General features: G+C 43.3%; 1 protein-coding gene across 4 annotated transcripts in view; it reads left to right on the top strand.

The window, feature by feature from the left end:
* tbc1d22a (TBC1 domain family, member 22a) overlaps nt 1–15,389 on the top strand; it is a 132,983-nt gene that overhangs the window by 94,608 nt on the left and 22,986 nt on the right. For all 4 annotated transcript variants that reach the window (XM_072377099.1, XM_072377100.1, XM_072377097.1 and 1 more), the window contains exons 12-13: nt 1,777–1,904; nt 13,882–13,977. In XM_072377099.1, coding sequence (XP_072233200.1) covers nt 1,777–1,904; nt 13,882–13,977 — 224 coding nt within the window. The remainder of the gene's footprint in view (nt 1–1,776; nt 1,905–13,881; nt 13,978–15,389) is intronic.

Below are 15,389 nucleotides of genomic sequence, written 5' to 3'. Positions count from 1 at the left end.
GAAATATCTGCTCAGCTGATGTCATTTATGAATGAAAACACTTGGTTTTAGAGCCACACAGTTGGCTTGGCTCAGTTGTGGTGTGCCACAGGGCTCAGTCCTCGGCCCCCTTTCTGTTCTCTATTTACATCTTATTCAAGATCACAATATAAATGCCCACTTTTATGCTGATGACACCCAGCTGTACATGCTTTAGCCCACAGATCCCAGCAAATATCAGCCTCCCTCGAGCCTTGGCTAATACCCAAACTGCCACAGCTGCAGGAGTAATATTCGACTCTAGCCTTCGTTCAATGCTCAGGTCAAGCATTGAGGTCAGTCCAGCTTAAACAGAACATTATTCGTGCCTCCGTTATTCCTTCACTTCAGCCGGACTCATCACAAAGAGGTATGAACCCATCTTCCCCTCACTGGCTTCCTGTTAGATGTCGTATTGATTTTAAAATCTTCCCGCTCACCTTCAAAGCCTTTAACGGCTTTGCCCCGAAATACATCTCAGACTTATTGACCTGGTATGTGCCCTCCCGACCGCTGAGATCCACAGACTGTGCTCTTCTGGCCACCCCCGGATCACAGTTTGTGAAAAAGGGAGATGGAGCTTCTTCCATGAGCGCCCCCACCTCCTCATCCCTCCTTAAAACGCTCCTTTTCCTTTGATACAGTCTGTTTAAGAAGTTATTTTGCTGTTAAACTGGCTGTCTAACCCCTCTTTTCTTTGCTGCTGCCATGTGAAGCAGCGACATTAGTTTTCGAGCTTAAACTGATGTTCATTGGGTGGATTTCAGGGTTTAAAGCTGGAAACTTGTTGCTTGGATGCAGATTTTTCTGTCCTCCTTAGGTATCATCACATCTAATTTAATCTAATGCAGCTCTGAGTATGTATGACGCTCTAATTTAAAGTCATCCAAGCCTGTCTTTTATCACTTTTAGAAGGAGTTTATGTTTCTGTTTATGCATTTAGCAGATGCTTTTATCCAAAGCGACTTACAGGTAGGCAGGTAGGGTAAGGGGGCCTTGCCTAAGGACCCCTACTGGAGACAGCACCTTTCATGCAGGGGATTTGAACCCAGGATCTCCCACATGGAAGGTGGCAATCACACCACTACACTATCCAGCCCAAGTTCCACCACCGACCCACCGGCTGGACAGTTGAATTTAAGGAGTTTGAGGTTTAAAAACAGGATAAAAACTCAACTTTTTCAGAAACTTTGAGCTTCTGACTGTCTTCTCCTCTCTTCCTTTGTTGGATAACAGATAATTACTTTACTTTTACCTAAAGGTGGCGTTCGGACAGGGTCACGACCTCTTGTTGCACTCAGACTGACTTCGTACGTAAGCTTAAAGGCAGCTAAATCTAATTTTTATCAGCTACCACTTATGTCACATGAATAATTAACAGGCTCTCCATACGTTGCACACAAACATGGCTGCTGTCGCCTCTCCTTGGCATTGACCTACTTTACATGCACTCCAGTCTTCACCGGAGCGACTTGTCATTTCTCTGGAGTGTTGCTCAACAATACAATTACGCTTCCATTCCTCGTCCTGGCTGGTAAAAAGCCTTTCTGAGACAATTTGGATGGCTCTGTAATCACATTTCAATTATGAGGAAAAGGCTGTGCGTGTGACACTTATGACAGCAGCTATTAATAGAGCCTTAATAGAGTCTGTTGTTACTGTCACCTTTGCTGGGAGTCATTTCCCCCCCAATACAGACGTCTGCATGTCTGCGTGCTGCTGTTTGTGTTTAAAGGTTATTTTTCCTGTCTTTGGCAGAGTCCGTGCACCGCCACATGCAGCAGTACGAGGTAGAGTACCTGCAGTTTGCCTTCCGCTGGATGAACAACCTCCTGATGAGGGAGCTGCCACTTCGCTGCACCATCAGACTGTGGGACACCTATCAGGTACGAGCAAGTCTGCAGTTACTGAGCTGTTTGTTATCTGGTCGCCTCTCGCTATCCGGCTCAGCGTGAGGCTTCAGAAATGGGGATATTCCCTGATAATGACATCTGTGACTCCCTCAGAAGTGGTGCTTCTGTGTTTGCTGCTGTTATTTTCCAGCAGTATGATGCAACCTGATGTAGGAGTCTTTCTACAAAGGTCCTCCAGCTTTGCAGCTCTTTGCAGTCTCAGAGCCTCACTGGGCGGTTTTACAAAGCCTGATCATAACCGTAAAGATGTGGCTCCTTTCAGACTTTGATAGTAAGGCCTGTAATTGGTGAGCAGAGCCCCTTCTACAGCAGCATCCTCTTTGAAATAAACGCCTTTTCTCTTGTGCAACCCGTCGCGAGGCGGATTTAAAAGTCCACAAAGTGACAGGAAGCTCTGCTGCAGGAAGTGTTTTGGGTCACAGGGAGAAGGTTGCGTAAGCACATGGTCGGCCGACCCGTGATTAAACGGCACCGACATGTTTGGTGTGCGGCGGCCTTGACAAATATCTCCATGAAAGGGACTGCAGAGGATCTTAATACACTTCAAACAAATGTGGACCTCCTGGTCCTGCTGCCCTGTGGCATTTAAACACGGCTTAATGGGCCAGATTGTTAACCTCAGTTGGCATTGTCAATACCACCTAATGTCTGGTATTGATTCAGTGTGTGTGGGGGGGGGTGTACATCCTGGAATGAGTGCATGTAATGGATTTTCCAGTTGAGGTTGAAAGTGTAAGACATGTGACCACATCGGAGTGTTTGATTAGGTGCGACACGCTGATATAAGAGCAGCAAAGAGCTGAAACCTCAGTGGTGCTTCCAGCTGTTCCAGCTGTTCCTGAACAGCTCTGCATTTGTAGTTCTTCCTGCTGCCTCTTCAGCATTTTAAATGTCACTTGTCATATTTGGCTCGTGTCTTTTATGTTTGCCGAGATCAAAAGTGGGACATTTCTTTGTCTAATTCTTAAATCAGGCCGTGGAAAATGTCAACTTTATTTCAGGCAAATTCAAAGCTTATTGATGCTTTCTTTCTTTTTTTTTCCTGCTCTTGAGTTGAGGGCAATCAAAAGGAGAAGTAATTAAACTGTAGAGAAGATGCAAATTTAGAAGAGAAGGTGAGGAACTAAAGGGCAGTCTTGACAGGATTATGAGAGCTTATGGATGAGGAGTGAATGCGGTGTGTAAAAATGGACGTTAGCAGAAATGTAGAGACTGCAAAACGTGGAGAAAGTCGCAGTTTGCAGCTGCAGTGTGGCTCAGTTCACTCAGCTTGAGTTGATAAACAGCAAATGAATGATGTCTGAAGCTTTATGAAATGAAACCCGACCAGGTAGGAATCTCATGGCAGCGTATTGCCGGCATTGTTTTCTCCCTGGGCTTTGAATCAGCGGCAGATATATCAAGTGGAGCTTTATGGGGACACCTTGGAGGTGTTTTTTTGCTTTAGTGTTCTTTTTAAGCTGAGTACAGCTCAGTTCTGTCCTGAAAACACCCCATCCTCAGACGCTGAGGTGATTTGCCACCTATTTGATTTATTCATGAATGGATTAATGCAGGAAAAGGGTCAGAGATGGACTGAGTAAGTGTTTTTTGTACATACCTTGAGTTGCATTAGGACAGCGATAAATCCAGAGTTTTTGGCTGGAAGAATTACTGAACTTAACTAACAAAATGAAAACAAGAAGACCTTGCACAATGCTGCTAAAGCTGCAAAAATCAGGAATTATTCAACTTAATCCAAGCTAAAGAAGTGACACACACAGCCAAAAGTAAAGGGCCTTACCTCATAGTAATAAAGAAATAATAATCATGATGATGCATGTCATTTAGAGGTAAAACATTCCCCTTAAAATGTTAAAAACATGATGAAACGGCAATAAAGTGCAGCAGCGAGGTCATTCCAGGATTAAAGGGGGTATTTTAAGGGGTTTTAAGGTTGTGAGGGGAAAGAATCTGAATGTTTTATACCCTAGCTGGAAGTAAGCTTATTAATGTGGGGCGGGAATGATAGAGTGCTGTCGATGGAGGTTTGAGAAAGTTACTGAAGAACCAGGATCCGGGTCGACAGAGAGGAGGAGGGATGGTTGGGATGAGAGAGGGGACCGTGAACCTGAACCTGGAACCTGGAAAAACCACCTTACCAGGTGTTAAAATGAAGTAAAAACGACATCAGAGCATTTTGAACCGGTTAATTTTCAAATAAAAGAGGTTTTAACTGGACTGTGAGGCTGTTTTTAGCTAAAACTGTTGGACACCTCCTCCAGGGCTGAATAATAAGAGACTCTTTCATTCAGCACCTGCTCCAGGTCGAAGCCAAAAGGTAAATCATCTCTGAACGAGGCCACATCCAACATCTGGAACAAACCGTCATGCAAATCCATCCGTTTATATCTGAGGAACAGAAAATCCAGCCGAGTGTGTCCTTCCTCTCCAGAGGTAAAAAAAAATGTGTGTTTTTCACCTTCACACTTGTAAAAATGGACGTTTTGTGATGTCATATGAAGGAACATCACAAAAACAATCCATCCTCTAAGTGGCAGCTCAACACATCTGCTGCCAGGTGCCAGTCTGTGCTGTGACACGTGCACGGTGCACGTTGTGTGTCCAATAAAGCACTAAATATGCCTAATCCAAGTTAATATCCTGATTATTATTGTGTTTATTGCAGAATCTCCATCAACATATGAATAAATCTAAATTACTGCAGAATTTTTAGAATTTCACACTTGATTTAGACTGAATGTCAGATGATTTGATTCGATTTGTGCTGAGAAATGAAACGAGTTTAGCTAATAAATACTGAAGTGGAAGCAGGAAGTCTTTAGCTTCACTGCTGCCTTGAGTTCTCGGCGCTTTCAGAGCTGATGTTTCAGCAGAAACCGTCAGCATGGAGTGGATTAAAGTCCAGCTCGCGTTAAAAAGATAAAGATGAAAGACTGAGAATGAATCTTTAAACGGTGTCTTTTCTTTGACGTGACTTGACGACAATGCAAAGCAAGAACACCTTGTTCCTGTAATCCATCTGCTGAATATTTGATGCTTTACAACCTGGTTTGGGTGGTTGGCTGAAGGCACGCTCACACATTTCCTCTGGCAGCCTCTGTCACAGTCCCTTAGCTCCAGTCCCAACCTGGTGGGGGAACCGGCCGTTTCCACTCAGGAAACCTTCAGCCGAGCTGACAGCAGAGCACAAAGGTGTTCTTGTCTGCTCAGCCCTGCTTTTGTGTTGTTTCTCTGTTCTCCTCTCCTTTCACACCCCCAACGCCCTCAGCTGCCCGTCATCTTTCCATTGAACTCATCCCAGATTCTTCTGGTCTTCTTTATTCCCGTCTTTTCCTTTTGTTTCTGTCCACGACTCCCAGGGCAGGTGGAGGTGTGCACTGATAAAGAAGTGGAGCCACCGACAGGTTTTGGTCATGAGCTGCACGTTATATACGGAGGAAAGAGTTAATCTGACCTGAAACTGAAGTCTGAACTTTATTGGGAGCCAGTACAAAGACGACAAAACATCTGTCACACGAACCCACTTAGAGCAGGGATGCTGGAAGTCGGTCCTGCAGGTTTTAGGTGTTTCCCTGCTTCAACGCACCTGATTCAGATGAAATGGATCTCTTTAAAAGATGGTTAAGTTCTGCACAGGCCTGCTAATGATGTGTTGAAGCAGGGAAACACCTAAAAGCTGCAGGACAGCGGCCCTCCAGGACCGACTTTGGACATCCCTGACCGAGAATAAGAAGCCTTGCAGCTGCGTTTTGGACCATTTTTAAGCCCAAATATGACTTAAAACAGCCCAATAATGAGGAAACAAAGGCTTGAATCATCATTTCTAAGAATTAGAATTAGAAAAAGAAGAAGAATTAGAAAAACGCCCTGTTTTGAAGGGGATTAGCTGTCAGGAGCCTGTCAGCTAACGTTAGCCGCTACAACAGTCTCCCGGTCAACGTCTAAAATGGAGGAAAATACTTTATTTTAACAATAAGCAGCTATTATAAGCAGTTCCCTTTATCAGGCTGGTTCAGAATAAAAAGTGCAGCCACACAATTATTTATCCTCCTCTCACTCCAACCCTCTTAAAGCATAAAGTAATGTCAGAATATAACTGATAAGCTCGTTGTATAACAGGCTAATGTCATTCAGTTAGAAAAACGCAGTTTTTCTTCATTTTTTACAAAATATTTGCAGGTTTTCTTCTTAATGAGCTAAAATGGATTGAAGCCGGCGCAAATTTCCCGTTATTGGATCAATAATGAAGGGTTATTCCAGTTATATTCCATTTAACTGAGGCTAAAGAAGAAGAAGCCATGCGTTGGCATTTGTGTGATGTTCGTGGTCACGGCCAGCGGACTAATCGCCCCAGAATTAACGAGGTGCTGTCAACTTCCTGCTTCAGTTCCAAAATGGTGAGAAGAATCCTTGAATACGTGGCGGACATATTTACTTACAGCAGGGAAACACCTGAAAGCTGCAGGACAGCGGCCCTCCAGGACCGAGTAAGAAGCCTCGCAGCTGCGTTTTGGACCATTTTTTAGCCCAAAGATGACTTAAAACAGCCCAATCATGAGGAAACAAAGGCTTGAATCATCATTTCTAATTCCAACTTGAACTCCATTCGGCAGTATTATGTTTTATAGATGAAAAAAGTATGAATATGATCATCAAAACTAAGATCCCGGTCGAATGTAACGCCTACATTTCAGACCTTTGACTGAGCCTGTGAGCACAAAGCCAGCAGCCATCCAGCTCTCTGTGGCTCCAGCGCTGTCTTGAAGGACAGATGCTGATATTTCTGGAGAAAAGGAAACGAACAGTTGGATATCATCTGCGTAATAATGATATGAGAGCCCTTTAAAGGGGTTCAAGGGGTGGGAAACAGTGCAAAGAAAACGGGTCCCAGATCAGAACCAGATGAGGACACAAAGCCAAGAAGGAAACCGGTCTGGGGCTGATCCAGAGACGCCCCCCCCATGTCCTGAACCTGTCGTTTTAAAGTAGAGAACAAAGCATTCAGCTGCATCTCACATAATTCAGCTGTTCGGCCAGAACTTTTCTAAGTTCTTCAGACTAAAATAAAACACTTTGAAATCGGTCTGAAGGGTCAAAGCTTCACGCCGTTTAGTTCCAAAGACGCCGGCGTTCCAGGGACCCATTCTGACACTTTTTGGGCCTCTTTCAAACACCGATAATAAATAGAAAGACTTTGCCCTTTGCAGCTGAGCCTGTGTGTGTCTTCCAGGGGAGATTTTAACCTGAGTGTTGTAATGTCCCCGTTGTGGGTTTCTCTCTGCAGCGTGGCCATCTGTTCAGGAGTCTGATCCAACACTTCCTCTTCCTGTCCTCTCGTCTCTCCTTCTATCTGCATATTCAGTCTATTTTGCTCCCATTCTGCTTCTTTTTCTGGCTCTAACTGTTGTCTACTCGCCTCTCTGCTGATCTTAAAAGGAGGGAGAAGCAGAAAGACGGAGATGGGAGTGATTCAGAGTGAAACACACTCCGCAGGAGCTGAATTCTCCCTGTTGCGTGGAGCATGAAATTAGCAAGTAGCGCAGTGTGGCAGCATTAGCATGGCTGTTAAAGGGGAAACTGTGACACTTTTCAGCTCTGAAACATGGCTCTCTTTCATGTGGACGGGTTATAGTGCTGTTGGTGTTGAAAATCTGGGGGTGAGACGTGATTACATGTGTTGGTTTAACAGGTTTAGATGTTTACCTTAGGTGTTTTATATGCAGTTAACTTCCCCTCCGCTGCGTTTCATGATGCTAACTGATGCTAACTAGCTGCATCGACTCAGAGGTTCTGGACCCAGTTTTCACCGCCACCTCAGTTGCTTAATAAATGAATTACACAGCAGAATAAACCGGGTAAAACGGGTAATGCAAGATGCAATTTGACCATTTTAAACCATTTCAAACCCCAGCATGTTATCCTAGCAGACAGGAAAGGACTATAGAGCCTAACCCACCGGAATGTGGGTCTTCTGCTGTTACAGAAAGGTGCGAGCCTCTCACAACAAATATTGTGACAGCACCGTGACACTCGTTCACCTTTCCTCACTCATCACTTCCCACCTGTGCAGCGAGTGTGAAGGGGATTAGCTGTCAGGAGCCTGTCAGCTAACGTTAGCCGCTACAACAGTCTCCTGGTCAACGTCTAAAATGGGGGAAAATAGTTTATTTTAACAATAAGCAGCTATTATAAGCAGTTCCCTTTATCAGGCTGGTTCAGAATAAAAGGTGCAGCCACACAATTATTTATCCTCCTCTCACTCCAACCCTCTTAAAGCATAAAGTAATGTCAGAATATAACGGATAAGCTCGTTGTATAACAGGCTAATGTCATTCAGTTAGAAAAACGCTGTTTTTCTTCATTTTTATGTGTTTTTTTACTAAATATTTGCAGGTTTTCTTCTTAATGAGCTAAAATGGATTGAAGCCGGCACAAATTTCACGTTATTGGATCAATAATAAAGGTTTATTCCAGTTATATTCCATTTAACTGAAGGGGATTAGCTGTCAGGAGCCTGTCAGCTAACGTTAGCCGCTACAACAGTCTCCCGGTCAACGTCTAAAATGGAGGAAAATACTTTATTTTAACAGTAAGCAGCTATTATAAGCAGTTCCCTTTATCAGGCTGGTTCAGAATAAAAGGTGCAGCCACACAATTATTTATCCTCCTCTCACTCCAACCCTCTTAAAGCATAAAGTAATGTCAGAATATAACGGATAAGCTCGTTGTATAACAGGCTAATGTCATACAGTTAGAAAAACGCTGTTTTTCTTCATTTTTATGTGTTTTTTTAATAAGTATTTGCAGGTTTTCTTCTTAATGAGCTAAAATGGATTGAAGCTGGCGCAAATTTCACGTTATTGGATCAATAATGAAGGGTTATTCCAGTTATATTCCATTTAACTGAAGGGGATTAGCTGTCAGGAGCCTGTCAGCTAACGTTAGCCGCTACAACAGTCTCCCGGTCAACGTCTAAAATGGAGGAAAATACTTTATTTTAACAATAAGCAGCTATTATAAGCAGTTCCCTTTATCAGGCTGGTTCAGAATAAAAGGTGCAGCCACACAATTATTTATCCTCCTCTCACTCCAACCCTCTGAAAGCATAAAGTAATGTCAGAATATAACCGATAAGCTCGTTGTATAGCAGGCTAATGTCATTCAGTTAGAAAAACGCTGTTTTTCTTCATTTTTTACAAAATATTTGCAGGTTTTCTTCTTAATGAGCTAAAATGGATTGAAGCCGGCGCAAATTTCCCGTTATTGGATCAATAATGAAGGGTTATTCCAGTTATATTCCATTTAACTGAGGCTAAAGAAGAAGAAGCAAAGGTGAGCAGAATCCTTAAATACGTGGCGGACATGTTTACTTCCAGAAAAGCCCAGGTTTTGCACGCTGTATCACAGAAAAACCGCTCCACCTGCCATCTGCAGCCTAATTAAAGTCCAGGTAAAGGATTCAGTGACTAAAGCTATGAGGATATCCGTTACACGAGTCACGTGCACGTGCACGTGCACCCAGACACTGGTTCTGAGGAGATGCAGCTTTCTGTATGTTTTCTGACCTGTGAAACAACCTAAAAGACGGATCTGACTGCTTAAAGTTAGTAAAGAACAGGTAGATCAGTGCTGTCTTGCAGTATTAATTAAGATAATATAAATGGACCAATAACAGGCAGATAAGTGATGCTTTTCATCGCCTCAGATGGTCGTTATAGAAGGAACTGGAGATGCATCTCACTGATAAAAGGTGAATCCTGCCTTGGTCCCACAGAAATCTCACAGATTCCTCTGCCTGCGACCAAACTGGAGCAGATGAGTCGAACCTGGACTGAAGTTGGGGTATAAAGTGCTGTTTCTGCTCTTCCTTCCTGTAGTAAAACATCATGACTTCATCACTTCATGGACGTGGTTTGAATCCATCCATCCTCCCTCTCCCAGCCGGAGATAGAAATGCTCGCCATCTGAAAGGCGGCCGCCACAGGCTCATCATATTCTGTCCGTGTGTTTGTTACATCACTGGAAATCTGCTCGTTTATCATCTTCCATCTTCCCGACACACCGCCACCTTTTCACCTTGTCTGCAGTCGATTCGTCAGACTGTTGCTTCGGTCCCACATGAGGCCGCTTTGTTTCGAAGGGATCAGTCCAGCCAGACAGCCAACGCAGCACTTTAAAGATGCAGTCCTCTCTCTGCATCCCACGTTTCTTTTCTCCTCTGCTCACCCTTAGCCTCCCACCCCCTCACTCCTTCAGTTCACCTCCCCCCCCACCCTTTACTCCCCTCTCTTTCGCGCTTTGATCAGCGGCGCTTGTCAGTCAGAGTCTCGCGTGTCTCAGCCAATATGGCTGCCCTGACATGAAGAAGGAGGAGGACCGAGCATAACAATGGAGGAGGAGGAGAGGCAGGGGCGAGTTTGACTGAGTCACCTTGACTCCCGTGACAAACTTTATTTTGCAAATGGTAATGATGGGAAGGCCTGAAGCTGCAGCAGCAGTGGATGGATGGATGGAGCAGGAGGCAGCGAAGGTGGGGAGAAATGTTGTTTCAGGCTAAAGCGTTCCATCATTTACATTTTAATCACTGAAACTATTTGCATTCCACGACGATAAAGTTAGAAATGTATGTCAACAGTTATGTGTTCCAACATTTCTAATCCTTTTTTCTTTTAGAGCTTCAGGGGTTTTTTTTAGCTGTTAACAGATGTGATAAATAGTTTAATAGCCCTCCGGTTTGAGCTCCATCAGTCCTTATCTGTGTCAAACACTCAAGCAAGAGTCTCTCCCACAGTGTCACTTTAAACTGTTTAATTAGGAGCTGCAGAGTCCTCACAGAGCAGTTGATCAATACAGAGGTATAGTTTAAAGGATAAACCACATGAATAGTTCATAGAACCACGTATATTTGCTGTGTTGGGCTTTAGAGCCCCACAGGAGGGTTATTATAGTGAAACTCTGCATTTCCATACAAGTGCTTGAGCTGAATTATGAATTAAAGCCCAATGAACACACTGTTAGTAGTTTGGCAGCCAAGTTGATGGTCAGAATATCAGGATCACATCCCCTCAGACGGTGTTTATGATGAGGAATAATCCCTCTGTAGGCTGTGAAATGTAAAGGAGGGAAAGAGAAGGAACTGATGGATGGATGGTGGGGCTGCAACTAACGACTAGTCATCGATTATTGAAACGATTAATCGACTAATCGGTTAATTGCTAATTAAAACAATCTAAAACTGAAAAAGGATACATTCAAGCCAGATTTCATCTAGACTTTTAACATTAACTGAAAATGCTAAGAAGAGTGCGGCTGTAATGCACCAAAAGTCAAATAAATACCAAAAAGTGAAGAAGAATGCAGCCTGGTTGTAACTTTGGACTGAAGTTAAATAATACAATTTTAATGTTAAAGTCCAAGACAACTCCGCTTATTTATAGCTAGCAGGCTACGCTAACAAGCTAAATATCTTACCGGAGCTCATGCCATGCCTATTTTTCTGGGTGTTGAGGGTGAAATGCTCCCAGACCCTGGACACTTTTAGAAGAGAGGACGATAATTCAGCCGCTGCCATTTCACTGTTTCTACAGGTCATCTCCCGCTATTATTTACCGTAACGCGCATGCGTCTCTAAGCAGAGATAGGTAGGAAGTGAGATGACTCACTCCGTACGAAAAATGATGTTCAGCTCGACAGCGTGAAAAAGACGTGATGACGTAACCGACAATTATGTTACCGATTTTTGTCGACTAATCGCTGCACCCTTTATGTATGGATGGAGAAGAAAAGGATATTAGGAGTTTGCACATCTTTGGGGACTGATAAACACTGTGCTCGTGTCCTGTGTGTGTTGTTTGGGCTGCACCAACGAGCCAATCACCTGCCTGGCTTTCTCTTCCTCTCTCTTCACTGGGAAGTTTTAAAAATTGGTTTAATTGAGTGGAAGGAAGGGGAGATGTGCACCAATACAATAATTTAATTAAGAAACAGCGTTTTTATAAAAAAAAACTCTGCTTGTATCTGTGTTTCTAACATTAATCTGTTTATTCAGTCCTTCCTGGAGGGAAATACAATTATCACAATAGAAAGGCCGATTCTGTTGGTTCCTGCAGAGTTATGCCCTCACTTTAGTCCCTAAAGAGCTGCACTTTGTGCTGATTTCTACACACACACACTTACAATCCTGTAAATCTGTATTAGACCCTGATACACATGATATCTGTGGCTTTGGGCTTTGCCTGCACCAAAGTGACTCCACATTATAATATCCACTTACAGTGTTTGTGCAGTCGCTTTCCTCTGGTAAATAATGCAAAGGTAGTAACATTTTAGTATGTTTAAATGCAGCGGTGCTTTTCTTACTGGCACGTATTATCAAAGCAGGCACATCAGAGAGCGCAGCTGCAGAATAATTCATGAAATGATGTGTTTAATAAGTGTGTGTGTGGATCTTTCTCCTCCTCTCCTGTCGGTCTCACGCAGCTTCACTGGTGGAGTTTCACACATTTAGTTTTATATTCTGTGGTCACGGATCCTTAAAATGTCCATTAACAAGCTCTAATTTTAGTTGTAAACATCCCAAAATACGATTCCCAAGCCTCAGAGTCTTGTTCACGCTGCATGAAAGGGTTTGAAAGGCAGCAGTCGGAAGATTTAAAGTCATGGAGAGAAAATTCAGACTGCTGTCAGTCTCCAGAACAGAGGATGCTGCACAAGCTGATGATGTCACCTCATCTCGGTCCCTCTCACATGTGACCTGCTCTCAGCTCCTTGTATTCTCCTGGATCTCATCTCTTTCCCAGCAGCTCTCCCAAATAATCCTCATGTGGCTGCTGTCTGCACCTTCGGTTTAATACTTTATTTTACAGCCTGATTGCGCCTCGACGATCCGCTCAGTCCGGACTTTTCAACAGCCGCGCCGCGGCCGAAAAGAAAGTTGTTCACAATTAATTAAAAGTGAGCCAGGTTGAGTTCAGAGGAACTGGAACTGAGATGTGTCCTGCCTTTAAATGAGCACCGCTCCTTAAGTCACTTCCCATTCAGCAGGGCTGTAATTATCCTCCCTGTGAAGGGGCTCTGGAGTAAAATGAATAGAACAGGGAACATCCTCATCCTTTGTCTTTCCTCCTTTTTAATTCCCCCACTCACTGCGGTGTCATAAAGGAGTTTGCTGCCAAATGTAACAAGGGGATGAAACAAGAAGCGGTGCAAAGGAAAAGGGGATTTGTATCTTTCTTTGTCTCTATCGCCCTGAAAGTGTACGTTTCTGGGCTCTGACAGAAAATATGTTAAATTGTGCTCTTCCTATCTCCTTTTTTTTGTTGTTGCATGTATTGCTAAATACATCTTTATAAACCTGCTTGAAATGTGATGAAAAGCTTGAGCGATTTGAGCTCAACTAAGATGCTAAAAATGTTTCTAAATCTTCTTAAAAATTATATGTGATGAATGGCTGGAGCTGTTTAAGCTACACTGAGCCGCTTTGCCTTATTCCTTAAAGGCATCCACACCGCATCCCTCTCTTACAAGTCAATGCCAGAACATATTTTACAAGTTTCGGCTCAGAATATCCCTCCAATTGTCCATTAGCCCTGTGCTGAATGGGCCGTTTTTGGTGCCTGTAGCTTTAAATGCAAATGAGCTGCTGGTCACACCCCTTTTTGTTGCTGTTTTCTTATTGCTGCAGCGGTTACTCGAACATTTTGAACTATAAACGTTACATTAAGTGTTTCCAGGCACTGTTGTTATATGCTAAGCTAATAATGCTATGCTAACTAGCTCCCAGCTAGCCTTTGGGCTCATTTTCAAACAGTTTTGTCCTGTTTGCATGCCGTTTAAAGCTAATAATTACACTCCAGGTTGTCCCTGCTTGGCCTGGAGTTGCTCAAATACTGGAAATGACTGTTTTCACGGCTGTGAGATGTTTAACTTTTCATTTCTCCGTCACCAGGCTGAACCGGAGGGTTTCTCTCATTTTCACCTCTACGTGTGTGCGGCCTTCTTGGTGAGGTGGAGGAAAGAGATTCTGGAGGAGAGGGATTTCCAGGTAAATCTATCTGTATTCAGGGCACTTATTAGCACACATTCATACAGTTTTTATACCCAGCTGGCGGTGCAGATGATTTACTGTTTCAGCTTTATATCCATGTAGATTAATCTTCTGTGTCTGTGAAAACAACACTCCAGCAGACTGGAGGGGTTCATGCCCGGCATCGCTCTCCATTACCTTCCTGGTCATTAACAGTGGAGTTCAAAAGTTGTTGTGAGTGCATTAGTAAATGACAGTAGACAGCTGCCAGAAGGTGACTTTGGTATCCAGCTCACTGAGGGAGACCTGCCTTCTTAACCGTAGCTACATAATCTAATATCGTCACCTACAAACATAATCTCATAACATAACATAATACTCTTTGGCTGCTCTCTGTTTGACTTTTTGCAGCTTTAACTTTCCTGTTTTCATATTTAAACGTTTATCAGTGAGACATCGCTCTTCGTTTCATGTCCAAATAGCCAGAAGTTGTCTTTCTAAAGGTTATTCGAAGGTTTTCCCTGGATATTTGCTGCTTTTTCACTCATTTTTAGTTAATTTAGATCCAATTAAGTTTATTTAAAACAAAATTTGTATCACTTTAAAGATATAATCCAGTTCAATCCAATTAGAATTCAGTTAGATTCATTAAAATCGGAGATTGACTGGTTTCTGTAATACTAGTTAAAAAAAAAAAGTAGCTTATCCTCCATCCAGAAACCTCCATCAGAACCAGAACCAGGAAGAGTCCATCTGCCTGGACCAGCTGGGGCTGAGAGGACAGGAAAGAGGGGACAACAAGCAGCGTAACACCAGGCCAGAGATACCTGCTGAGAGAGAGAAACACAAGTTAATGACAACAATGATGTCAGAGGGAGGAGAGGTGCATCATGGGAGCTCCTCCAGCAGCCTGGGCCTATAGCAGCAGAACTATGGGATGTTTCAGGGTCACCTGAGCCATCATTCAGTCCAATTAAACCAACTAATGAAACGCTGTGGTTAACAGAAAAGCGAGAGTTGACTCAGATGGATCTTTGAGCTTGTTCCACATTTATGCTCCATGAAAGCAGCTTCTCCATGTTTGGTTCCTGAAGGTTTCAGAACGGACCAGAAGACCTGAGATTAAACCATTTAAAGCTTTATAAACCAGCAGCAGGGTTTTTAAATCAGCTCTTTGGACAGGATGGAGGAAAGTAAAGGTTCAAACAAAGAGTCCCAAGAATTGAACCCTGAGGAACTCCACCTGCCATTTTTGTCCTATCGGGCGTCCAGTTACCTGTCGACACAAAGTAGTTTCTGTCTTTTAAGGAGGATTCAAACCAGTTTGGTGCTTTGGCAGAAAGTCCCACCCAGTTTGCGATGCTGCTGAGCGATATTTTGTGGTTGTCTGTATCAAATGGAGCACTGAGACTTTATTTATCCCAGACAGA

This window comes from Leuresthes tenuis, unplaced genomic scaffold (genome assembly GCF_036924035.1).
Source record: "Leuresthes tenuis unplaced genomic scaffold, fLeuTen1.0.hap1 SCAF_23, whole genome shotgun sequence".
In the NCBI taxonomy this organism is placed as follows: Eukaryota; Metazoa; Chordata; class Actinopteri; order Atheriniformes; family Atherinopsidae; genus Leuresthes; species Leuresthes tenuis.
Note: the sequence above shows the minus strand (reverse complement) of the source record. Positions and strands in the feature narration are given on the sequence as shown.